Genomic DNA, 22,402 nt, shown 5'->3' with positions numbered 1-22,402 from the left:
ATATTATCGAATTATGTCCAAAATTATATTAGTTCTAACGTTAAACTAAATAAAATTATTAATTTATAGAAATTATTAATTTACCGAATATTAATTTATAGCATTAATTTATAGAGGTTATAACGTATATCCACAAATTTCGGATTAATTTACAAATCCTGGAATAAACGAACGAAATCCATAGATGGTCAACGGTTGACTTTAAGTCAAGACTTGAAGACTTGACTGATCTTCCGTATCTAGTTATGGGCCTCATATGGATAAAGCTCATTTACACAAGTGAATCATACAAAGGCTCGCAAGTCCATTAGGGTACTATCGTCGACACCGCTATCAAGACACTTCCGTCTTCCTCGTTGCAGAGAGCGATAGAGAGGGAGAGAAGATGAGGTTGATAGTACACAACATGTTGTCTTGCAACATTAGAGGAGTGGTTAACAAGTTTCCTCTGCGTATCGAACCCGAGAAGATAATCGTGAAAGAGGTCGATTTCAACCCGGATTTTCTCAAGCACATGATCGCCAAGATTGATTGGAAGGCTCTCGTGGACGGTGCACGTTCTATGGGTTACACCGAACTTCCCGATCACGCACCGGATACAACCACGCTCGAATCTGACGAACCCTTTCTCAGGAAATTTCACCATTCGTTGCTGGAGCTTCACCTCGAAGAAGGCTCACTCGTCTGCTCAGAAACCGGTAGGAAGTTTCCGGTTAACAAAGGAATCCCCAATATGCTTTTCCACGAGGACGAGGTTTAAATTAAGCATTGTGTTATATTAGACCGATTCATCTTTCATTACGTGTTATGATGGGTGATTCTTTTAAGCTATTTTAGAACACTTCCCAAAATCTTAATCTTGACAACTTGTCATTCTACTTTAAGTACTATCTTCATACACTCGTAGACAAAGTAACTTATTGAAGCCGAAGGCAATACCTGGAGATATGAAAACAGAACATATCAAGCTTTTGGCGAAAGAGACACAGTTTGAGTATAGTAATGAAAGAACTATTATGACAAACCTGAAGCAAGCTAGGTAAAAGTCCAGCGTATAAAGCTGGGATCCCTCCTCTCTCAATGATATTGAATCCCATAGCTAAAGCATTGAGCTTGTTTTTACCCATCTGCATCTGAAGCTGCCGTCTCACTACTTCGAACGGATAAGTGGCTACTTCAGTACAGGCACCAGCAATAACACCATACATGAGAGTTCTGATGGGTCCTAACTCAAGCCGGTCTAGAGCATTGATTTCTTGTCCCTGCTGCTTCATGTCTCTCAGTCTTTTCAGGCCTTCTGGTGTATGCAGATAGGATGATTTAAGGATGTCGTAAACGCCATAGAAAACTGCACCTGACAAAGCCATGCTTGCTATGGAAGGGACTAGACCCTTGTAGAGTGAAAACAACCCTTCGTTTTGGATCATATACCGGAAAGCTCCTGCGATTCCGCCCAAGGTTTCTCCACCTCGAGCAACTAGTTTGGTTCGTATCTGTGAGAGTAGATAAACACATTTCAGTCAAAATGGTTCCACATGTTTGTATCGTCCTGTCTTAAAACTAACACCAGACTTATGTCAACTCTAAAGCAGAGAACTTTCTTGTCTTATGTCAACTCTAAAGCAGAGAACTTTATCTCATTTTTGATCTAAACTGGTTTAAAGAAATGAAGAACCTACAGTGTCAAGTGGCAAGCAGAGTACAGTAGCAGTAATCCCAGCAGCAGCTCCGGCAACGAATCTTTCAAAGTTGGTGGCTTCTTGATTCCCAGCGATTCTAAGCAATTGCTTTCTATACGTATCGTAGGCACAAAAATTGACGGCTTTGAAAGGAGCGGTTCGGAGAACATTGAGCAAATTACCTTTCCAGAATCCTGTCAAACCCTGCGTGTTCGCAATTGACTTAGCCACCACAAACAAATTCCTTTGCTCACCACGAACTGTATATTCAAGCTTTAGTCTCTCAAGTGGTGCTAAGAATGTTCTGCAATCATCAGCAGCAACAACAACAACATTAATACCAATCATAGTTATTGGTTCAGGCATTTGATCAAACAAGTTATATGCGTTCTCTAATCAACAGTATATATACTTTGAAACCATGGCAGCTACAGCACCAGCCCAGAGATGCTTCCTTGTGTTCATGGTCCCGCGTCTCCTCACTCCACCGATAACATTTCGCTTTCCATTATCCTTGCCGGGAATTTCCACCAAAGCATTCTTACATTGCTGCTCAGATCTGTCTTTGCTCAAGCTCACGGACAAGAACATCGAGTTCTTACCGGAACGGAGATGGGTTTTGTTTTTCCAGTAACCGGGAAAATGAAGGGGCTCTGAGTCGGAGCATTTGGAGGAGATCGAGTTGAAGAAGGAAGAGGAAACACCTGGTGGCTCGAGAAACAAACCACCGGTGCTGAAGAAAGCTTCATCGGATAGATCGCTGAACGAAGAAGAAGAAGAAGAAGAAGGATCGTGAGGATAGATATGGAGTGCTGACATTTGGATAACGAGGTTACAAAGTAAATTATAATTTGTACTAAACAAGAGAAGAATTTGGAAATTGTCCAATTGTGAGTTGGTTGGACCGGTTGAACCGTTTTTGTCCCTTTATATTTTTATTCAATTTCTTATGGCTCCAAATTGTAAAAACTAAAAAGTAAAGAGAAAGCATGAGACATCCTTAGTGCTGAAAAGGAAAAGGTATATACTAGCAGCATCTTATGATTCTAAGCAATTGATCATGGCTCAGTGATGTTTTTGGTCCTGATTTCTGGTTGGAAAAGGTTATCAAAGAAATATGATTAAACACTCAGATTGTAAAGTCGAATCAAATCAGCATTTGTTGACCATTCAAGAAGACCGTGCTTCTCTGGTATAGTTATCTCCACATAAACCTCATGTATCTGAACATGACCAAGCATGAATAAGCTTTATACAATTTGCTACAAAAGGTTTCTTTCTAAGATTTTAACCCTTCTTAATTATAGGTTTAGAAGGTTTAACTATATTTGCAGAAGATGCAGATATCTGAAAATAAAAGTCCCCTATTCTATTTTATTACTTAACCAGAATTTTGACTAGCAAATAAGCTGATAAAGCTTCATGATAGCAGGGAGTTAAAATCACAAAGCCAAGCACGATGAGGAACTGAGATTCAGGCTGAAACTGGATTGAAACAGTTACTAACAGACATAATAATTTGATAGCTCGATAAAGCTGCATGTTCCGGAGAGATACTCATTATCCAGGAAGAAACACACACACACACACACACACAAAAAGGGAGTTCAATCTCAAAGCCAAGCACGATGAGCACTGAGATAAGAGCCAAGAATCAGGCTGAAATATAGAATTCAAAAGAGGTATGAAACGGACATAACATTAACACACACAGTCATTACTCCAGAGGCCAAAGGTTAAGTGTTTATACCAAGATTGATTCATTGAACTTTAAGCCTAATGACTGAGGTATCCAATTCTTATGCTGATGAATTGATCCCTATGCACTTGAGTGAACAGCCAAGTACAATCTAGCACACAAAGCTCGACTTCTAAAAACGTTTTCCCTAACTCTAAGATCTCAGCTACATTATTACCATTTTGCATCGGGCTCTTTAAATCCTTAAACATTCCAACACCAAACGTAGCTGATTTGGTTAAATTTTGTTTTTAGCAATTACAATGATTAGCGACGGAGGTTTTGATAAGGTGACCATTTACATAAGAAATTGATTGTGTTAAAACTGGAAATAGCAAAAAAAAAGAAGAAGCTGACGATTATAATTTCTAAAGGAGGAGATCAAGTAGATCTGAGGAAGAAGAAGACGAGGAAGAAAGTGGAAAGCAAGAGTACCAGGAGGACGTGAAGAAGCAGCTCCATCAAACCGCAAAGCTTAATCCGATTCGTCTTCTTCTTCTCCATGGTAAGCTTCATCGTCAGCTCCTCTATCTCTTCTTTGCGCGTCTCTCCTTCCTCCTGCTTCATTCGATTTCGCATGGCAATTTCGTAATTACGGATACATTGTAGCAAATTGGAAAAAAAAAAAAAAAGATCGATTCGGAAAGGATCTAAAACCTCGCCGGCGGTATCGATTTTGCGAGACGATGCGAGTGAGTAGAGAAGCATCGTAGCTCTGGCGCAGCGAATCGCAACTCGATCTCGAGAAAACTCGTCTTTGCTTGTCATCGTCTCCTTCGTCTCTCTCTCTCTCTCTCACTCGCTTCTTTCTGTTTTCGATTTTTGAGTTTCAAAAACTTATTTTACTCCAGACTTTTTTTTTAATGGAGGGTTCAATTTGACAGGTGTCATTACATGATTAGTTGAAACTACAGAATAATGAAAATATCCTCTTTTTATTTTCGAGATTTTCCCTCCATTTGCCCAAAAAAAAAACCTCTAAAAAGTTTTTTTTTTTTCCATGAAATTGGTCAAACAACTAGATTACTAAGTTTGGAGTCTAATTAGAGCTTTCCATATTTCAATAATTATATTACAAAGTTTCTAATTAACACTTTTTTACATACGGTTCTTTTAAACTCGAGTATATCTATCTACCTTGAATAAAGCTTACCCATTAATGTTTTAGTGCTATACTATATAGTCCCAGTTCTACAATTCAATGCAAATACTAATAGGTTGAGACTTGAGAGTTTAAAGATCTAAAAGCATGCATGATAGTTAATAGAAGCATATATAATAACAACTTTTGGTACTTGGAGTTGGTAGTATATACATAACTTTTTGTCCATATCTAATTCATATTCTGCCGTACAAATATCATAGATCCAGTTAACACTGAAAAGAGCCTAGCATAGGAGCCTAAGCAAATTTGATGGTGGTTTAAACAGTTTTGTTGAGCTGTGAACATGTGGGTGCATTAACTTGCAGTTGGGACAAACTGGAGTTGATGTGCACAGCATAACCAGCATGTGACATTTCATGCAAACTGTTGTTACCATCTCTTGTTCCTTGTGATCAACATCATCATCGTCACCACCTTCAAACGCAAGCCAGGACGGAGATCGGCTTAATCCTGCCCCAATTATATCGCTCATCTTACTTGGGTTTAATGTAAGACTTTTACCCTTTGGTGACACTGTTTCATTATTGTGGTTTGAGGATTCCTCTTTCTTCGTTGTGGTTCGTGAAGGTGAACCCGAAGGTGAAAGGTTCAGCTCAAGGTCTAGGCTCATCTTAGGTCGTCCAACAGTCACCGGATCTTTGGAACAGGTCCTATGATCCTCAGATGTTCTTGAATTTTCCTGAAAAATATGAGTAATTTATGTTTTAGTTGCATGTTTATCTTAATAATTTAACGCATAAATGTTTTTCATATTGATACGAATATAAGTAAGATACGTCACTATATTTACGAATATATACCTTAGCTTGCCAATCTGAAGGTAGAGGAGTGTGGAGATGAAGTTCGAAATCAAATGTGATTGATCTCATACTCTCTGAGTTTGGTCGTTCATTGAACAGAGTGCTCTGTGATTGATCTTCTTGCTTGCTCTTCTTGAAAGATTTGTGCAACTCTTCTTCATAGATTGTTGTGAAATCCCTCTTTCTAGAATAGAGGGTTCCTTCTTGTCGAGAAACCATTAGCCTCAGTCTTGGATTCCTATGAGTGATTTATTCTTTAAAAGAAAGTTTAAACTCTTTGATCCTTTGAGGAAATGAGCAGATAGACTTAAAAATGAATGTGAAGATCATCACTATATATATACATGTAGGAAAAATCTCCAGGGGAGTTATTGTCTTCACCGGTTCATATGGAGTAATTGAATTAGATACCATTATAATAATAAAAAAATGGTTTGATAATTTATATAATCGAAAGTATTTCATTTTAATTTCGATTTTTTTTCTTTTTGGGGAGGAATTAATAAAGAAAAGAGAGGGAAGTAATGTGAAACATGATGTGTGAGTTCCAAGTTGGGTGTCTTCAATAACTCCAAACAGTCTCATTTAAATGCTTAGATGTGAAGTTCTAACCAACTTCTCTTTCTAATTTCGCCTTCTCCTCTACCATATCATATTTAGTCATCTAGACGTATGATGCATGCATGTACAACTGTATTATGATGCATGTAGGTGGTTCATGTCTCGTGTTCTTCGTTAGATTTGTTGATGAAGTCATACTCATATGGATGGATGGATCATGCATGTGTATGTGTCATGAATGATGATGAAGATGGAGGATGTGTAGTGAATAAGAGTTGGGAAATAGAGGGAGAGAGGAGGTCAATAAATGGAGAAAACAATAAAGAGAATTAAAGATGGGAGAAGGGAAGGTTGATGAATTGATGAATGCCGATGCAACTTTAATACTCACATTAACTCCCTAGTCCCATTTTTGGTTATAGAACACAAATATATACTCCTAACATTACTAACCAACCTCCTTCCACAACTCTGTTATTATTATTATTTTATCTTCTAGTATTACAAAAATAAAAAACTAGGATATTCGAATTGAAAATTCTAAACAAATGTCTTATAGTTAAAGCCTTTCAACGACCTCCTATCTCAAGTCATGTCGTGACTCATGCACTCATGAGCATCGTTTCCTCGTTTTGTATTTCCGTCTCTTTTGGCCACTTTCCTCATAAATACCCAACCTTTATTTTCTCCCTTTGTTTTAATAAGATGACTCCATATCTTACTGTGTTTTTGTGTATCCGTTCACCATTTATACTTTACTTTTGTCCATTAAAATATCTTTGTGAGTCACCACTTTACTAATAATAACGACGATTGGAGGATACTGGAACTTGGTCTAGTGATTATGTCGATAAATTGTCGGTCTAGTGAGGATGAAGAACAACGACAAACAAAGCTGCGAAACCGAGAGAATCAAGGATGTAACATCTATCTATGAAATTGCTTATTTTTTTTTTCCCTGAAGAAAACAAAAAACTCGGGATATGCATAATGTCTAAGTATACCAAAACAATATAATGAAGGAAATTTCGATAGTTTTTAAAATTAGGAATCAATTACGTATAAGCCATATTTTTCATTGACGGTTTGATAATTTGTTTGTGTTTATTTTCCCTCAAACAAACATAACACTTTACTGTGAGATTATACGATAAATACGACATGCTAAACTACATTGCATGTTTATGTTTGGATAAATCGGTCCTTTCAAATTTGTAATTCATGCATATATTGAACCTAATTGTCATGAAGACAAATGTAATATATTCTTTATAAAAAAAATTGAAAATATTAGAAAAACAAGCTATTAAAGCTCGCAACATCCCTTCCTCCATGCATGCATACAATAAAGATTCATGTCTCTCCATTTTTTTTTTGCCAACCTCTCTCCAACTTATTTAAAGGTTGTACTATATCTTTCTATATTTCATAAATTAAATATTATATAATAAATAAAACAAATGTGTTTGAAAGCTACAACGAATTATATAAAAAAAAATACAAGTTAATATAGTTATTTTCTGAAATAAATTAGTTGTAATTTCCTGGTGGAAGAATTAAATATTCGGTACTTGTCTACCCGTTTCCATTGAATAATTTTTGAACGATTATAAATGCAAATTCAATTACATGCAATAAAGTTGAACCAAAAAATAAATAAAGTCTATGCATTGAAGTATATATACAGTAAAACCTTTATAAATTAATAAGGTCGGGACCATGAAATTTTATTAATTTATAGAGGTTTTAATTTATCGATAAATTAATAATTATTAATTTATTGATAAAATAATATTTTATTAATTTATGAAGAGATTTTCTCATTTTCATAATTTTAAAAATTTTCTATTACAAAATAAAATATTTTCTTATCATTCACATTTTTAAAGAATTTTTTAATTTATAATCTTGACTATCGTAATAGGATCAATGTCAATTGTTTACTAGATTATATAGGTAAAAATGATAAATGTTAGAAGTTTATAGTTTAGAAGAAATTGCTACTACTATCCTTAACGGTAATGATGAAGTCGAAGAAGATATTGTGGTACATTTAAAACCAGTTACTAAAGAAGCAATTATCGCATCTAGCACTCTCCATAATTTTTGGATGCGATTTGAGAAAATAACAATGAAAAAGATTAGATGAATTCCAACAAGAATGCAAATTCAAGAATATGGAAACAACGATAAATTCATATTTCACTAGATTTTCTTAGATAACAGGCAAACATCAATACAGTCATATCTCACTAATTTTTTTTAGATATATATGTCTATATATATATACATATATTAATTTATGTGATTATTAATTTATAAGATTGATGAGACCATATTTTTACATAGGATTTTCAAAAAAATTATTATCTTATTATTTTATCGAATTGTGTTATTTTTTACATCGGTCCAACTCGGGACCGGAAAAATTTATTAATTTATAGCGAATATTAATTTAAAGAATATTAATTTATAGAGGTTCTACTGTATACATGTCAATGATGTCATAGGAAAATAAACCATCTGAATTATCTATTGAACCATCTGAATTATATAAATGTTTAAGACTATTTTCGTGTGTGTGTATAAGAAATGCATGTTTTCAACCTAAATTTCAGTTATATCCTTAGTATAATTCTCTTAAATTTATTAACTGAACCATTTTAGTTATACGTACATAACTGTGTAAGCAGTTGACAAAAAAAGATTCAATTTCTTAACTAGAAAGATAAACTTCTATAGTGTATAATAAATGGTGTATCAGAAACTCACTCCAACATTTTGTATCTGTATGCAAAATTTTAAAAGAACAAATTAACATGAGACGGAATAAGTAACAAAAGTACTACAGTATATTTTAATGGAATCTGAAATGGTATACTGTTTGTAAACTTTCAGTGTTAACGTTTGTGCGAGTGGTTCCATGCAATTCAATGACACGATATATTCACGTGCGGTTTGCGTTATTTTTTAAGTCGTCGTCTCGTCTCAGCTCTGATACTGCCTTACTGGTATAACCTATTAGGATCGGCTTTTGTTATGAAAATAGTCAACAACATAGACTATAAAATAACATCCAATAATGCAAAGTTTTTTTTAATACGAGTAACAATTTTGTTGGAAACAAAATGCATGCATGTGACGATGAACATTAAATATGGTTATATGTTCTTATTAATTACGGTCGATTTGCCCAAGAATTAGGTTTGAGAAGATGTATTGATCATGTGAAATAAATGCATTACCCATAAATTATGTCAAATAAGTTTTAAATGCAATAGAAATATGTACATGTTCGAGTTTTGAATTGTCACCCGGAAAAACATAGATACCTATAAATATTTAATAATACTCCTATTTTGTTTATCCTTATCATCATTTTTTTTTCTTCTTTCAAAATTTCAAAATCCTTATCATCTATGTTTAATCAAAAAGGTGCATAAATGGCATATTATAAAACAACATATTTAGGTTGAAAATATGACCCTAATAGTAATAGGTCTTCATCTTTACAAGCTGCTAATTAATGTAACCCCATAACATTAATTTGGACCATCTTTTCATTTTCACAACTGATTGTTTAAGATAGAAAACCGAAAAAAATGAGCTTGATTGATCAGATTAATACAGAAACAAAGCCCATATTCTTGGGGCGTTAGTAATGTCGAAAGTGAGATTAGTGTAAATGAACTGTGAATTAGTCCTAGTCTAATGTCGCTCAGTAAGAAGTAAAGTTATGTTTTCCGAAGACTTTTTATTCAATGACAAAAACGGGTTAATAACCCGATCTTTTACAACATGAAACTCGATTCCCAAAACCCAAAATTAGCAGAGAGAGACAAAAACAACAACAAAACAATACAGAAGAAACAAACACTAAGCTCTTCATCGTCTCTGGATCTAGACCACTGTCCAGTGTCCAAAGATTTATTCAAAATAACCAGAATAAGCTTGGGGGAAGAAACAGAAACACACAACAACATAAAAATTACAGACTCAGCAAATCATCATCATCCTTCACTTCTTCAATAGGTTCCTTGAGAAAATTCTCTTGCAATAAGGATTATTACGTAGAATCGAATGTGGCCTTATGACTTCCACAAGTGAAGCATGAAGTGGACCCTGTTACAAAATTTCATAGACCGATATAACCGAACCGATAAAACCGGATTGGAGTGTAATTCATAAAGGGAACATGTACGTAAAAAATTAGTTATATACCTTAGTGGCAGCAAGAGCGGCTTGGATAACGAAATTGGCGTAAGGGTCTTGAAGAAGCTGATCAAAGTGAGAAACAGAGACGAGCTCACGCACGATTTGTGGACGACTCTCCGGACAATGCATGAGACATCGTTCCACCATATGGCTACTGAACTTTTGCATAGAAAGCTGAACGTAATGCCCTTTTAACTGAGCTAACATCATCGCTACCGCAGATGGAATCCTCAGTTCTATAACGAACTGTACTGCGTAGTTCCTGCAAAAATAAAAAAGTTTTGGTTTTAGATTCTTTCAAATAAAAAGTTATATGTTTTGTTAAATCAAGTTACCCAAAAGGGTCTTGAGCAAGAAGGAGGCTGTTTCTAGAGATCTCAGAGATCAGCTTCTCTCTTTGTTGTCTCATTGAATAAGCAATGCATTTTTGAAGCACACAACATCCATGTCGATGCGTTGCTATTTCAGTGCAGAACTTTGTCGCCGCGTCAAAGATAAACTATTGAATTGAAGAAAAAAAAAACAGAACAAGAGTTAGCTGTATATATATACTAATCTGATGATCAAGAGAGTGAGAATAATTTATTTGACCTTGTTGTCTTCTGTGCTAAGGCATTGCAAGCAGCGTTGAATCACATGGTTTCCATTCAAATCTTTGATCAAATCAAGAAAACCGGGTCTCAACGCCGATTTCACCAGAGAAATCTGTTTCCCGGTTCTGATTGTTTCCACTAATCTTTGGACAACCCTAGTACTACAAAACAAAACATGTTTGTTAAAGCATATGATATAACAAAATGATCTCTTGAGAATGTAAATCTTTTTACCCGTATGCATTGAGAGATATCCTGATAAGTTGACCAGGCTCAGCGGTTGCCACGAGCACAATCTGCGTCCTCTGTTCTTCAGTACAAACATCTAAAAGTTTCTGCATCAAGTAATTTCCAAAAGGATCCATCATAAGCTCAACGACATGAGCAATGACTTCGTTGAATATGATCATTGCATCAACAGAAGTGCCTTCATCGAAAATCCTCTGCAAGAATCTACATCCATGTTGGTCTTTAGCCATTAAGTATACATATCCTTGGATGTCACACATGTTAGGCAGACTCGGATGACATATCTCTGTAGTAGTTCCATTATCAGACATTACTGCTCGAGTAGTACTGGTTCTATGATGATCCAAGCTTTTATGACCATCCATGAAGAAACTATCATCAGAGCTAAATGGCTCTGAGCATTTTGAAACCATAGGAACTTGAGTTCCTTGGCAGAACAATGGTAACATGTCTGATGTTGTTCTGTAGCTTTGATGATTATACGAAATCTCGGGTTGTTGTGGTTGCGCCGAGTACTCTCTCATTCCGCCTCGGTTCGAACCCATTCCGAAAATCTCCTGACCATTGATGTAAGGACTAGTGCCACCATTACTGTTTGAGTAGTAGCTAGGCCATCCAATTTGTTGAGTGTTGGCTATGGAGGAATCTTGAACTTTAGGATTATTCTCTGACTTTTTTCTTTGATCGAATCCAGAGTTGTTTTGAGTGTTGTTAAACCATGAGTCATGGTTAACACTAGGCTCCTTTGTTGGATTGAAGAATCCACATGGAAAGCTTCGAGAGACAAAAGCACCATCAAGAATGACTCCATTGTTAGATTCGTAGTGTTTAGGTGTAAAGTTGTAGAGTGGATCTACCGTATTAGGAATCGAACCGAGATGATCACCGTGAGTCTCGGCTCGTCCGTAACGTAGATCTTCTTCAACATCCTCCTTGATATTCATACGGTAGAGATCTTCACACAAACCTAAATCATCACCATTAACAACAACACTCTTTTCTTGATCCTTACGAAACAATAAATCATTATGATGGTAAGAGACTGGTGATGAAGTGTGGTTGTGTTTAGGAAGGATCCCGTTAAACGGAGGAGAAGCGAACGGAGAAGAACTGTCCTCTGGAGAACAGAACCCATTAGAGAAAGAAGTCGACAGAGAATAATCTGATGAAGAGTTGAAAGAGAATCTGTTGCTGTAAGAGAAGTCTTCATGGAAGAGGGTAGGAGAATGTAACGGTGTTCGTAATGGAGTTGAAGGAGACGAAGCGACCGAACCTTCACGAAACTCATCCATCTTCATTATATAACAACAACACTGAAGACAAATTTACTAAGAATTAGTTTATGTATCTGTGTATATCCCATGAGAAGAAACGTAATCAAAACATCTTATACGTCAAAACAATGAATTTTTACCTTATAAAGGAGAAAACGTACAAATCTTCGTTTACGCCATTAAAATGAAAAAGAAAGGTTTTAAAATATCACACAAAGGTTGAGAAGGTGTATCTAGAGAGAGTGTAGATTCTCTCGTTTATCTTTAACTTATTATCTTCTTCATCTTCTTTTTCTCTAACGGTTTCGGCTATAAGTAAATGATTTAATTTTCTAAGAGAGACCACGCATTATTCTGCGTGATTTTCTACGTTATAATCGTTTTCTAATTTTTACTGATTTTTATGCAAGACTAAATCAACCTTATAATCCGTTACAAATTTTAAGTTTTGAATGGGTAAATTTTACTTATTTTAGATTTTTTTTTTTAAACCATTTGTTCAACTAAATTAAAGTGACAAAGTCTACTAAACAAAGGTGAGATGTATCCTTATTTCCTAAATAAACAATGTTGTAGATTACCAAAAAAAATAAACAATGTCTTAAATATTATAATTATTATACAATTCAATATCAGTAGATTCCATTGTATTGTTTTTCTTTGAACTTTAAAATATTCTTTTGTAAAGGCATTCGATGAACCGAGGTTTAGAGTTAGATGGGGTTTACTGTTTAGCTGACTAGTCTTTTGGCCTTTGTATAGATGCAGACTTTTCCTCGAGTCTTACCCAACTTAACTCTTCAATATATATTCTCAATTGACAAAAAAAAAAAAAAAATCAATTTAGTTGTTATATTTTCTATAACAAAATTTTCTCTTTTAAGATATTTTAAGAATTTTCTAAGTATGAGGTTAGTACGGTTTTCGATTNCTCTTCAATATATATTCTCAATTGAAAAAAAAAAAAAAAAAATCAATTTAGTTGTTATATTTTCTATAACAAAATTTTCTCTTTTAAGATATTTTAAGAATTTTCTAAGTATGAGGTTAGTACGGTTTTCGATTTTTGTACATATTTGGTTGGATGTAAGACTAAATCAACACTATATCTTTATAATTTTTTTAAGGTTTTGAATAAAAAGTTAAAGCATAAGTCTGATACTAAACTAAACATAAGCGAGATAAATGGGCTGACTTGGTGCACAAAGTTTCACTAGGTTTGCTGTTTTTTTTTTCATAACAAGATTCTAAGTGACAAAAAAATTCATTCATAGTAAATATCATTTTTATCTAAAAATATCCCAAGCTTACGTATAAATTTCATATTGATTTTGCGATTTCTTTTGGTTTGGTCTGATTGTCAGTNTTTTTTTTTTTTTTTTTTTTTTTTTTTTCAGGTTGTATGATATATCATTACAACATATTAACAAAAAAGAATATCAAAATATATGTAAAGGCAATAGCGATGTCAAAGTGGCTTGGTTTTCCAAAGCACAATTGTGAAGTTAACGAAGAGGGTCCATCACATCAATCTCACTTTCACCACCAAACATTTTTTTATTTTATTTTATATATATTTCTCTTTCCTCAACGATATTGCTTTACGTAGTCAAGTAGTAGTAGATCGCAAACTAAATTTACATAACTTTTCATCTAAGTGTGGGTCTAATGTAGTGATGTAAATCACGTCTAACATGCTAACTCGACATAGCGATATCAAATTATCAATCAATACTTAGACATACTCATAACTTTTGTGTCATGATGCCAACTCAATTTTGTGATATAAATTAGGATCATTGTGGCTACAAACGATTACATATCATTATATCAAATTACTTTGGTTCACCAGCTTGGGAAAACAATGACTTCTGACCCAAGCAGTATCCTCTGTCTCGTAGTAATGCTAAAAATCTCCCAACAGTTTAAAAGCTCGAACTTGTTATATCCATTACAGGAGATACATTAGAAAGCCCTAAACGGCTTAAAACACAACTGAATAATGATATTTAATAAACCACCATAACCGAGGAAAAACTGCAAAATACAAATCACACTTTGAGCTGAAGTGTATGGGGGATACCACAAGAAACACACAACGATCAATCACGGTTTCAAAGAGTCAAGTTATTGCCGGTAAAGAGGGGTTTTTAAACAAGGGCGATGCTAGTCTCACCACCTGGTGGTTTACGGACGCCTCCTAGATAGTCTCTTGCTTCTACCTTCCCATCTGCAAATATGTTGTTTCCTCCTATCTCCTTTAGCTTCGCTTGACTCAGATGCTTTTCAACAGAAGATGACGCTGCATCTCCTTTGAATATGTTGTTCCCTGAAAGTTCTGCGAATTTCTTGTCATAAATCTTCTTTGCCGTCTTCACAGATGAGTCTTCTTCAGCAGACTGCAGAGTAGTGTTTCTCTGATTTAGTCTATATACAGCTATGAATACTTAGAAATGTCAAGAAAACACATGGAAAGGTCTTACTTGTGATTCAGCACCGAGGTTGAAATTGTCCTTTAAAGCCAATGCACGATTAGTTCCAGAGCGAGGTTTGATCTCAGGCGGAGGTGCAAAGATGTTCTGTCCACTGATCTCTTTGTATTTAGCATCAGACAGTTGCTTCTTCAGCTTTGAAGCTGAGTCATTCTCCATAGTCCCACTGAGCTCACGCTGTTTGGCCACTTCAGGTAAAGTGGACGGCTTTCTGGGAGATAGATCATCCTCTTCACCAAATGATATATGGCTTATACCACTAAGTGCCTGCTGTTAAGGTAGTCAGGATTATGCACTAAATCCATTAAACAGAACAATTCAAACTCTCTTAACGTGATGAATATAAAAAGATGTGATACCTGATAAACAGGTAATGGCTCTGATGCATCATCATCTTCGTGACGAGAAAATATCCCACTACCAGTAATCTCCTTCATTTTATGTTCTGAGCATGGTTTCCTAATGACATTTTATAAAACATATTCACAAGTTTTGATATCAGGATGGATCACACCAACTCCAAGCACCACGAATACGATATGTAATCCTTAAATCAAGCCACAATTTAATACTTTTTTTTATTTTCTCTCAATCCACCAAAAAAATTCAGAACGGAACAAATTCAAATTATTGCGAGTTCCTAAGACAAAAATTGGAAACTAAATTCAAAACTAGAAATAGCGATCGAAGAGGTAAAGGCATCACCTTTTGTTCAAGCTCTCAACTTCTTCATCCGTCACTTGACCTCCGAACACCACTTTGCTAATCCCATCCGACGGCTACCAAAATAGCAAAATTTTGAAATAAAAAGATTACTACCAAATTGCTCAAATCAATGCCTGAAATTGAATTTTTTTTCTTAGAAGGGGAAACAAACAGTGTAGTACCTGGTGAGAACGAACGGCGGAGCGAGAAGCGGAGGAAGGAGAATCCTGCGGCGGAACTTCCGACCAAGTAAGTAGATCTGCGGTTGATGTGTGTGTCTTTCTCACCGGAGTGTTTCTCTCCATTCTCTCTCTCTATGAAGCCAAGCAAATCGAAGTGAATGAATGAGAAAAAAAAAAAATACAGAGAAGAATTTGAAGAAGATTATTTAGTCTCAGCTTCCTTTTTTTTTTTTTTTAACTCTCTCCCCCCCTTTAGTTTTTTTTAAGTTGTTTTCAATCGATTGACGCTTTTACCCTTTTCTTATGTTCGTTCATTCATATGATGTGTGATCTGGAAGCTTCTTCTCTACGCTGCCACGTGTAATTCACAAGTGGTGATGATGATCATTAAATTCAATTATCTTCCGTATATATTTAATTTTTTTTGTTAAGAAGGTATCCGAGACTAATTTTTCTAGGAAAGGATATCCCGTGGGTAGGGTCCTCCTAAGATATGCAAATGGACCGTAAATAACAGGTTCATAATTATGTGGCCAAAAGGATAAAGTTGAGTAATTCTGCGTTTGGGGAAAATCAATCCTTGACCTATACCAATAAGGCAACTCTTCCACCAAAAAAGAAACCACTGATCCACTACCTCATAGTTATATATATTTAAATTTTCTAATCACAAAATTGTTTCTTTTTTTCTTAGAGTATGGGTTTGGGATTAGTGATTGCAGTTGCAGGTTATGTAAAAGTGGGGAAAGATAAATAACGAAGCGCATTTAGATAGAATTATGTTGGTCAATCATATAGTGGTTCTCTCTGACACAAGACCATGTGAAGCCATCAAAACTAGTAAAGACTTTTACCAACGTTTTTTTTTTTTTAAGCAGCCATCACGTGATGCCCACCTTTTTTTATCTATCACTAGCATTTTTTAGCATTACAACATGTAATTTTGATTAAAAGGGTAATTTAATTCAAAAAGCCGAGATTTTATCCTCTCAATTAGGCCTTAATCGTTGTTTTCCGCAATCTCTGAGCCTGATTATTCGTAACGAAAGAGATACAAATGTGGTTAGAGATGATTATAATGTTATTAATAAAAAAAAATCCAAGCTGAAAAAATGTAAAGAATTCACATATTTTATAGAGTATGATTCGTCTGATAATCTCTACTGGTTTAATTGACCCAACAAAAAAAAGAAAGGGAAAAATACAAAGCCCAAAACTTTAGGTCTATTGGGCTTTAGTGAATGATCCATCATTGTATATAAAGGGCTTCGCTTTCACAAATTTCAAATTTGTTTTTTTTTAGTCACGTATTTTGTGTGCGTGATTTTTCTTTGCTTTATTAAAACTGCTTCGTGCTCAATAGGCAGCCACGGACACGGAGAGAGGCCTGAAAAAAGAAAAAAAAATGCCGATGACGGTTGTTTCCGGTCGATTCTCGACGGCGTTTCTCCCCACTGGTTTTTCTTCCTTGTCGCGGTTGCGTTCCGTCAAGTACGCAGCTCAAAGACGCGTTGTTTTCGTTTCCAAATCAGCTCACGCTTCTTCTTCTGTCTCTGTCTCTGTCTCCGTCGCCGAGACGAATTCGAATGTACGCTTCTCTTCCTTCTTCTCCATTTTTTTTTTATTCTATAGGAACAGATTCGACTTACGATTACGGAATCAGTATATGGTTTTCAATATTTTTGGTACTGTGCTGTGATTGATATGGTTTCCGTTGATGATCTCCAAATTCAGCTGATTCAATTAGATTGATGTAGCAGGTGGATTCTGTTATCGAGAAGGAGACGAAGAACAGAGGAGAGAAGAAGATTCTAGCTTGTCCCATCTGTTATAACTCCTTAGCATGGATTAGTCCACCTAATGGTTTTGTGTGAGTCTCATCAGGACTCTTCACTGGATTATTTCCATTACGATTGAGATGTAAGTTTTTATATTTTCTTGGCTACAGAGAATCTACTGCCTCCTCTGGTACTCAATTACAATGCAATACCTGTAAAAGGGGTTACTCCGGTAATGAGACGCATCTTGATTTGGCTGTCGCTAGTGGAACCGAGCAATACAGTGAGCCAATGCCTCTTTCCACTGAGTTGTTCAGGTGGCTTATTTGCTTTAACTGCTTCCTTGTCTATCTTAAGCTTTTATCTTTTCTTTCGAATCAACTTCCCAGACATTTTTTGGCCTTGTTGTTTTGTAGAACTCCATTAGTCTCGTTCCTTTATGAGAGGGGTTGGCGTCAGAATTTCATATGGGGTGGTTTTCCAGGACCAGAGAAAGAGGTGAGACCAAAACTCTCAAAGGCCTCTTCTTTTACTGCGATCATTGTAAAAGATATGTGTTAAATATCTGCTTATAATTGGTTAGAAAGCTGATGGTTTCTGTTATATGTTCTTTATCTTGCAATCTATGGCCTTATATGGTTAGATAACTGATGGTTTCTCTTATATGTTCTTCATCTTGCAATCTATGGCCAGAGCCAAACACTGCTAACGTTGTATTTAATAGTTTGAAATGGCTAAAGACTACCTGAAGCCTGTTTTGGGAGGCAATATTATTGATGCCAGTTGCGGAAGTGGGATGTTCTCGAGGTTATTCGCTAGAAGTCAGCTATTTTCTCTGGTTGTTGCCCTAGATTACTCAGAGAATATGCTGCGACAGTGTTATGAACTCTTAAATCAAGAAGAAAACTTTCCCAACAAAGAGTTTGTACTTTCACCTTTTAGCTTCTTCCGTTATTGTCTTAAGATCTTGAGTTACAAGATGTGTTAAATTCACTCCGCTGTTATATTTCCAGGAAACTTGTCCTAGTCCGAGCAGACATTGCTAGACTCCCTTTCCTTTCGGGTTCAGTTGACGCTGTCCATGCTGGTGCTGCTCTGCATTGTTGGCCTTCACCTTCCTCAGCCGTAAAGCTTTCTCCTAATCCAACATTTTACAAAAAACCACTCATTCAATAATCCATTATGTGTTTATTATGTTCCCTTTTGGTTCGTCTAGGTTGCTGAGATAAGCCGTGTTCTTAGACCTGGAGGAGTATTTGTTGCCACCACATTCATCTATGACGGTCTTTTTAGTTTTATCCCGTTCTTGAAGAATTTTCGTCAGGTGTGTGCATATGTTACTTCTAAGTCTTAACACATTCAATTGCTGTCTTGCAATTTCTCCTCGTTTGCTCCCTTGTGTGATCTGTGGCTGATTATACATTCCGGTCATGCCAATGGTAGGAAATAATGAGATATTCAGGTGCTCACGTCTTTCTGAGTGAACGCGAGCTTGAAGATCTCTGCACAGCCTGTGGACTCGTTGGCTTCACTCGGGTTAGAAACGGGCCATTTATAATGCTCTCCGCCACAAAACCCAGATAAGCTGACACTCTTATAGCTATTTCTGATCCATTGTATATACACTTTCTTTGAAAATTTGGTGTAAACTTATAAACATTAGCACAACTCGAAAGAGCATATTTTGTAAAGTTTTTTTGCAAATTTTCCTATCTACTAGGTTGTAAATTGGTTTTAACATTTTTTACGAAAGGTTCTTCTTGTGAAAACTGGATGTCTCTATTGGAACTTTCCGGAAGCAGTTCACGCATCTCAGAATCTATGTAAGCTTCCATCCGAGCACGATCTCTGTCTAGAGGATAGGTACGGTAAAGAAAGGAGTAGATGAAGCAGCACGCTGCCATTGGGATTCCTATAGATGTATAAAGAGCTTTTGCTAGAGATGCTGCATTCTCTCTATCCGTGGCTATCTCTGCTGACCTCGATGACCCTTCAGGGATTGGCTTATAACCATAAACATGCTGAGCCAGGATTCCAACTATAGGAGGAGCAAACGATGACAAGATTGACTCAAACGATTTATCCAGTGCATAGACACTTGTCCTTGATTTCTCTGGAACAATCTCTGCAAAGATCGGGCTGCATTTGTTTCACCAAGGTCAGCAACAACAGCGAAACGATAGAGGATAACACGTCATTAGGCATAGTAAAGAGAGAGAAACTTTACTTGTTGGTAGCAGGAGCATTCCAAGAAACAAACAGCCCCAATAGGACTAAGATCAGACCATGGATTGCAGCCGTGGATGGATCATCTGGTAAGACCAACAAGAGAATTGCTGCAAGCGGGATCGCTGAGGCTGAACTGATCTGTGCAAGAATGATTCTTCCGGAATTAGGAAGACGGGTAGACAGAAAATCTCCCATTTTGCCTCCAAATAAGCCTCCTAGAGAAGATGCAGCCACGAAAAGACCCATCAAGAATGCAGTTGTCCCGTGTGAGAAGCCGATGAGTTCCAACCACATGGGTGCAAAAGAAAGAGCAGACCAAGGAAACGACCCTGTTACTCCCTGAGTCACAATTATCTGAAAAGACTGAATCTTTATGACAGTATCAGCTTCGCGGACCAAATCCTTCACCTCTGTACAAAAAGGTTTCCTCGAACCTCGTTGATTCGAAACATCAACACCATCCTTGAAAAAATGTGGGTCATTGGCGAATACTCTGACTAACACACCAACGATAACGCTGATCACACCTACGATATGGAAAGCAACTCTCCAACCAGGTATGCCCATGAAGGTTAGTGGAGCTATTAAGACAGAGCATAGCCCCCCTAGGATCGAACCGATGTTTGCTGTTAGTTGTAACCATCCAAATGCAGTGCCACGGTTGGCATCATCAGTTGAGTCAGCAACAAGAGATTGAATAGCTGGAGCCACTAGAGCAAGACCAATTCCATTCAGAGCTCTAGACACTGCCACCTGCTCTATCAGAAATGTCACAAGAGGTTATGCATTTCACTAAACCAAACCATAAACCCAAAAAGCCTTAATTGTGGAAAAAGCACAGAACCTGGAAGAAAGTGGAAGAGAAGGCAACAAGGAAAGTAGCCGCGGACCAGAGAAATGCACCGAGAGCTATAACATGAGCTCGGTTATGTCTAATGGCCATGTAAGCAGCCAAGGGATAACAAACGGCTTGAACCATGGATCGCAGCAATGTCAACGACCCGAGTCCGGTTGGATCAGTGTGGAGAGCTAAACCGACCTCTTTGTATACACCTGGAAGCAGAGATTCGTCAGCTCTCTCCATTATTCCGGCTAGATTAATCAGAATCAGCGTCACCGTCTCCGCCTTCATCTTTCCAGATCATAAACAAAAACAAACAAAAAACCTGAACTTTTGGGTTTTTGATGGGTTTCGATCGGATTTTTGTTCTCTTTGAGTCAATATCGTAAAAAAATTGGGATGCGAATCATCAATGTTGACGGTGAGGACGTGTCAGCTTATTACATACGTGGTCGCTGACGGTGGCGCGTGAGAATTGTCAAAGAAGGCGATGACTTTTCCCGGTGATCCCGAAATGGGTCACAATGCTGACGTGTTTACGTTTATTACTGTTTTGAGTGGTTTTCTAGTACACGACTACAAGTTATGGGCTTTAAGCCCATATTTTCATAAGTGATAGATAAAAACCAAAAATTTTAGGCCCATATTCGGTAATGGTTTTGGTTAAACACTAATGTTAACTAATAGTGATGATCTGAAGATAAAAATATAACTACAAAAGCTATAAACACATTAATACAAATGACTACTACTAACCTATGTTCCTCACGAGTCAAATTGTTTAGTTTTGTTCTTTAAAACATCTACTTGCTAGTGTTGTGGGGAAAAGAAAAACAATTTCTCGACCAACAGAGTGTAATTGTAACTTTGTAAGTTTGCAACACTCAGTTCAATACGGTATACTTGGCTTGGGGGTTACTCATGGGCTAATGTGGACCCTGAATCGCATAATTGATTATTTTTTCGGTAAGGACCGATCATGGGCCTAGTCTACCACTTACTGCTGTTTGAACAAGTCTTATATTCCAAGTTCCAGCCACTGATGATATTCGTGTATAAGCAACGAACGGCCCGTGTTTAGTAAAAGAGTTTATACAAAAGGTAAAACCCTAAGTGAAGATATATCCAAAAATAGCAAGTCTTCTTCTTTTATTCTTTTTCCCTTCTAAGCCAAACATATATATATATATATATATATATATGGAAGTCCCAATGTGCCTTTGGATCATGTGCCTATACATTTCTCCCTCTTATCAATTTTTTTTTTCTTTTTTCGTTTTTCTTTAATTGCTTTTATATTTGGAACCAGTTATCAAATCGAGTGGCAACATCGTCCACTATCATTTTAAAATATCAAATAAGAACGAGTTGATCAACATGACGAAAACTTATAAACTATGTATATTTTGACAATTTTTTAGGTTTGAACTAGCAGTAAGACCTTATATTCCGATACTAGTTAAGATTCCTTATTAAAAATGAATTATATATAGACATTCATTTCGTTTTTTAATTAGCTTCTTCAATGCATGTATGAGTAAGAAATCATATTCAATTAAACTTATTTTGGCAAATTATGATATAATTTCTTCTTCAAAGATCTTTAACAAAACAAAATTCTATGAGAAATAATAGCCTTTCTGCATATTTAATCTTTAACCCAAAGTCACCTTTATATTTTTCATATATTATTTTCCGTTTACAAGGTCCACACGCCATAGATTCAATCATATTGTTTGCCATCTTTAACATTATATGACTATGATTTGGTGGTAATTTAGTGTTCAAAATCCATCCTACGAAGAAAAAACCAACTGTAATGGTTCTTTTTACATGCATATAATGAATTATACAATGAACACTATCATACAAGCATGATGACTTCAAGTATTTAATATATC

General features: G+C 36.1%; 8 protein-coding genes across 12 annotated transcripts in view; 2 read left to right on the top strand and 6 right to left on the bottom strand.

The window, feature by feature from the left end:
- On the top strand, positions 152-884 carry LOC104702604 (multifunctional methyltransferase subunit TRM112-like protein At1g78190). Its single transcript, XM_010418489.2, has one exon. The coding sequence runs from the start codon at positions 386-388 to the stop codon at positions 758-760; it is 375 nt and encodes a 124-aa protein (XP_010416791.1). The 5' UTR covers positions 152-385; the 3' UTR covers positions 761-884.
- LOC104702605 (probable mitochondrial adenine nucleotide transporter BTL2) lies at positions 756-3,935 on the bottom strand. Of its 2 annotated transcripts, XM_019227891.1 has the most exons (5): positions 3,853-3,935; positions 2,092-2,439; positions 1,680-1,983; positions 1,026-1,493; positions 756-939 (listed from the first exon to the last, which is right to left on the bottom strand). In XM_019227891.1, the coding sequence occupies exons 2-5, from the start codon at positions 2,268-2,270 to the stop codon at positions 871-873; spliced, it is 1,020 nt and encodes a 339-aa protein (XP_019083436.1). In that variant the 5' UTR covers positions 2,271-2,439; positions 3,853-3,935; the 3' UTR covers positions 756-870. The 2 variants fall into 2 exon arrangements, with proteins under 2 accessions (XP_019083436.1, XP_010416792.1); XM_010418490.2 differs by lacking the exon at positions 3,853-3,935 and having other exon boundaries at positions 2,092-2,556.
- On the bottom strand, positions 3,608-4,255 carry LOC109125673. Its single transcript, XM_019227892.1, has 2 exons — positions 4,075-4,255; positions 3,608-3,978 (listed from the first exon to the last, which is right to left on the bottom strand). The coding sequence occupies exons 1-2, from the start codon at positions 4,183-4,185 to the stop codon at positions 3,799-3,801; spliced, it is 291 nt and encodes a 96-aa protein (XP_019083437.1). The 5' UTR covers positions 4,186-4,255; the 3' UTR covers positions 3,608-3,798.
- LOC104702603 lies at positions 4,656-5,776 on the bottom strand. The gene is made up of 2 exons (XM_010418488.1): positions 5,383-5,776; positions 4,656-5,261 (listed from the first exon to the last, which is right to left on the bottom strand). The coding sequence occupies exons 1-2, from the start codon at positions 5,599-5,601 to the stop codon at positions 4,806-4,808; spliced, it is 675 nt and encodes a 224-aa protein (XP_010416790.1). The 5' UTR covers positions 5,602-5,776; the 3' UTR covers positions 4,656-4,805.
- LOC104702602 (putative pumilio homolog 7, chloroplastic) lies at positions 9,733-12,299 on the bottom strand. Its single transcript, XM_019227337.1, has 5 exons — positions 10,986-12,299; positions 10,750-10,912; positions 10,494-10,657; positions 10,165-10,420; positions 9,733-10,065 (listed from the first exon to the last, which is right to left on the bottom strand). The coding sequence occupies exons 1-5, from the start codon at positions 12,296-12,298 to the stop codon at positions 9,961-9,963; spliced, it is 2,001 nt and encodes a 666-aa protein (XP_019082882.1). The 5' UTR covers position 12,299; the 3' UTR covers positions 9,733-9,960.
- On the bottom strand, positions 14,176-15,886 carry LOC104702601. 2 transcript variants are annotated; one of them, XM_010418484.2, is made up of 5 exons: positions 15,654-15,886; positions 15,472-15,545; positions 15,126-15,225; positions 14,758-15,036; positions 14,176-14,673 (listed from the first exon to the last, which is right to left on the bottom strand). In XM_010418484.2, the coding sequence occupies exons 1-5, from the start codon at positions 15,774-15,776 to the stop codon at positions 14,425-14,427; spliced, it is 825 nt and encodes a 274-aa protein (XP_010416786.1). In that variant the 5' UTR covers positions 15,777-15,886; the 3' UTR covers positions 14,176-14,424. The 2 variants fall into 2 exon arrangements, with proteins under 2 accessions (XP_010416786.1, XP_010416787.1); XM_010418485.2 differs by having other exon boundaries at positions 14,758-15,033.
- LOC104702598 (uncharacterized methyltransferase At1g78140, chloroplastic) lies at positions 16,967-19,169 on the top strand. Of its 2 annotated transcripts, none has more exons than XM_010418481.2 (8): positions 16,967-17,241; positions 17,414-17,523; positions 17,602-17,748; positions 17,848-17,929; positions 18,156-18,352; positions 18,445-18,556; positions 18,648-18,755; positions 18,875-19,169. In XM_010418481.2, exons 1-8 carry the CDS (start codon positions 17,059-17,061, stop codon positions 19,013-19,015), a joined length of 1,080 nt encoding a protein of 359 aa, XP_010416783.1. In that variant the 5' UTR covers positions 16,967-17,058; the 3' UTR covers positions 19,016-19,169. The 2 variants fall into 2 exon arrangements, with proteins under 2 accessions (XP_010416783.1, XP_010416782.1); XM_010418480.2 differs by having other exon boundaries at positions 17,411-17,523.
- The window catches only part of LOC104702599 (tetracycline resistance protein, class B-like), a 4,493-nt gene continuing 1,169 nt past the window's right edge, over positions 19,079-22,402 (bottom strand). Inside the window, exons 2-4 of one of the 2 annotated variants that reach the window (XM_010418483.2) lie at positions 20,505-20,699; positions 19,659-20,413; positions 19,079-19,570 (exon numbers count right to left, since the gene is read on the bottom strand). In XM_010418483.2, coding sequence (XP_010416785.1) covers positions 19,141-19,570; positions 19,659-20,413; positions 20,505-20,699 — 1,380 coding nt within the window. In that variant the 3' untranslated portion in view covers positions 19,079-19,140. Of the gene's footprint in view, positions 19,571-19,658; positions 20,414-20,504; positions 21,096-22,402 lie in introns of those variants that run through there. The other variant, XM_010418482.2, reaches the window with a different exon arrangement.

Source organism: Camelina sativa, chromosome 7 (genome assembly GCF_000633955.1).
Source record: "Camelina sativa cultivar DH55 chromosome 7, Cs, whole genome shotgun sequence".
Classification (NCBI taxonomy): domain Eukaryota; kingdom Viridiplantae; phylum Streptophyta; class Magnoliopsida; order Brassicales; family Brassicaceae; genus Camelina; species Camelina sativa.
This window is presented reverse-complemented; position numbering and strand designations above follow the sequence as displayed.

What these genes read in the sequence shown, in the direction of transcription:
- LOC104702604 (XM_010418489.2), top strand. Translation starts at nt 386, where the DNA reads ATGAGGTTGATAGTACACAACATGTTGTCTTGCAACATTAGAGGAGTG.
- LOC104702605 (XM_010418490.2), bottom strand. Translation starts at nt 2,498, where the DNA reads ATGTCAGCACTCCATATCTATCCTCACGATCCTTCTTCTTCTTCTTCT. An exon ending in TCTGCTTGCCACTTGACACT is followed by an intron (nt 1,494 to 1,679) that starts GTAGGTTCTTCA and finishes CTACTCTCACAG; the next exon opens with ATACGAACCAAACTAGTTGC. An exon ending in TTTTACCTAGCTTGCTTCAG is followed by an intron (nt 940 to 1,025) that starts GTTTGTCATAAT and finishes TCATATCTCCAG; the next exon opens with GTATTGCCTTCGGCTTCAAT.
- LOC109125673 (XM_019227892.1), bottom strand. Translation starts at nt 4,185, where the DNA reads ATGACAAGCAAAGACGAGTTTTCTCGAGATCGAGTTGCGATTCGCTGC. An exon ending in AAATCGATACCGCCGGCGAG is followed by an intron (nt 3,979 to 4,074) that starts GTTTTAGATCCT and finishes AATCGAATGAAG; the next exon opens with CAGGAGGAAGGAGAGACGCG.
- LOC104702603 (XM_010418488.1), bottom strand. Translation starts at nt 5,601, where the DNA reads ATGGTTTCTCGACAAGAAGGAACCCTCTATTCTAGAAAGAGGGATTTC. An exon ending in CTTCAGATTGGCAAGCTAAG is followed by an intron (nt 5,262 to 5,382) that starts GTATATATTCGT and finishes CATATTTTTCAG; the next exon opens with GAAAATTCAAGAACATCTGA.
- LOC104702602 (XM_019227337.1), bottom strand. Translation starts at nt 12,298, where the DNA reads ATGAAGATGGATGAGTTTCGTGAAGGTTCGGTCGCTTCGTCTCCTTCA. An exon ending in TTAGCACAGAAGACAACAAG is followed by an intron (nt 10,658 to 10,749) that starts GTCAAATAAATT and finishes TCAATTCAATAG; the next exon opens with TTTATCTTTGACGCGGCGAC. An exon ending in CTTGCTCAAGACCCTTTTGG is followed by an intron (nt 10,421 to 10,493) that starts GTAACTTGATTT and finishes TTATTTTTGCAG; the next exon opens with GAACTACGCAGTACAGTTCG.
- LOC104702601 (XM_010418484.2), bottom strand. Translation starts at nt 15,776, where the DNA reads ATGGAGAGAAACACTCCGGTGAGAAAGACACACACATCAACCGCAGAT. An exon ending in CCGCCGTTCGTTCTCACCAG is followed by an intron (nt 15,546 to 15,653) that starts GTACTACACTGT and finishes CTATTTTGGTAG; the next exon opens with CCGTCGGATGGGATTAGCAA. An exon ending in ACCTCGGTGCTGAATCACAA is followed by an intron (nt 14,674 to 14,757) that starts GTAAGACCTTTC and finishes ACTACTCTGCAG; the next exon opens with TCTGCTGAAGAAGACTCATC.
- LOC104702598 (XM_010418480.2), top strand. Translation starts at nt 17,059, where the DNA reads ATGCCGATGACGGTTGTTTCCGGTCGATTCTCGACGGCGTTTCTCCCC. An exon ending in CTTTCCACTGAGTTGTTCAG is followed by an intron (nt 17,749 to 17,847) that starts GTGGCTTATTTG and finishes GTTGTTTTGTAG; the next exon opens with AACTCCATTAGTCTCGTTCC. An exon ending in TCTTGAAGAATTTTCGTCAG is followed by an intron (nt 18,756 to 18,874) that starts GTGTGTGCATAT and finishes TGCCAATGGTAG; the next exon opens with GAAATAATGAGATATTCAGG.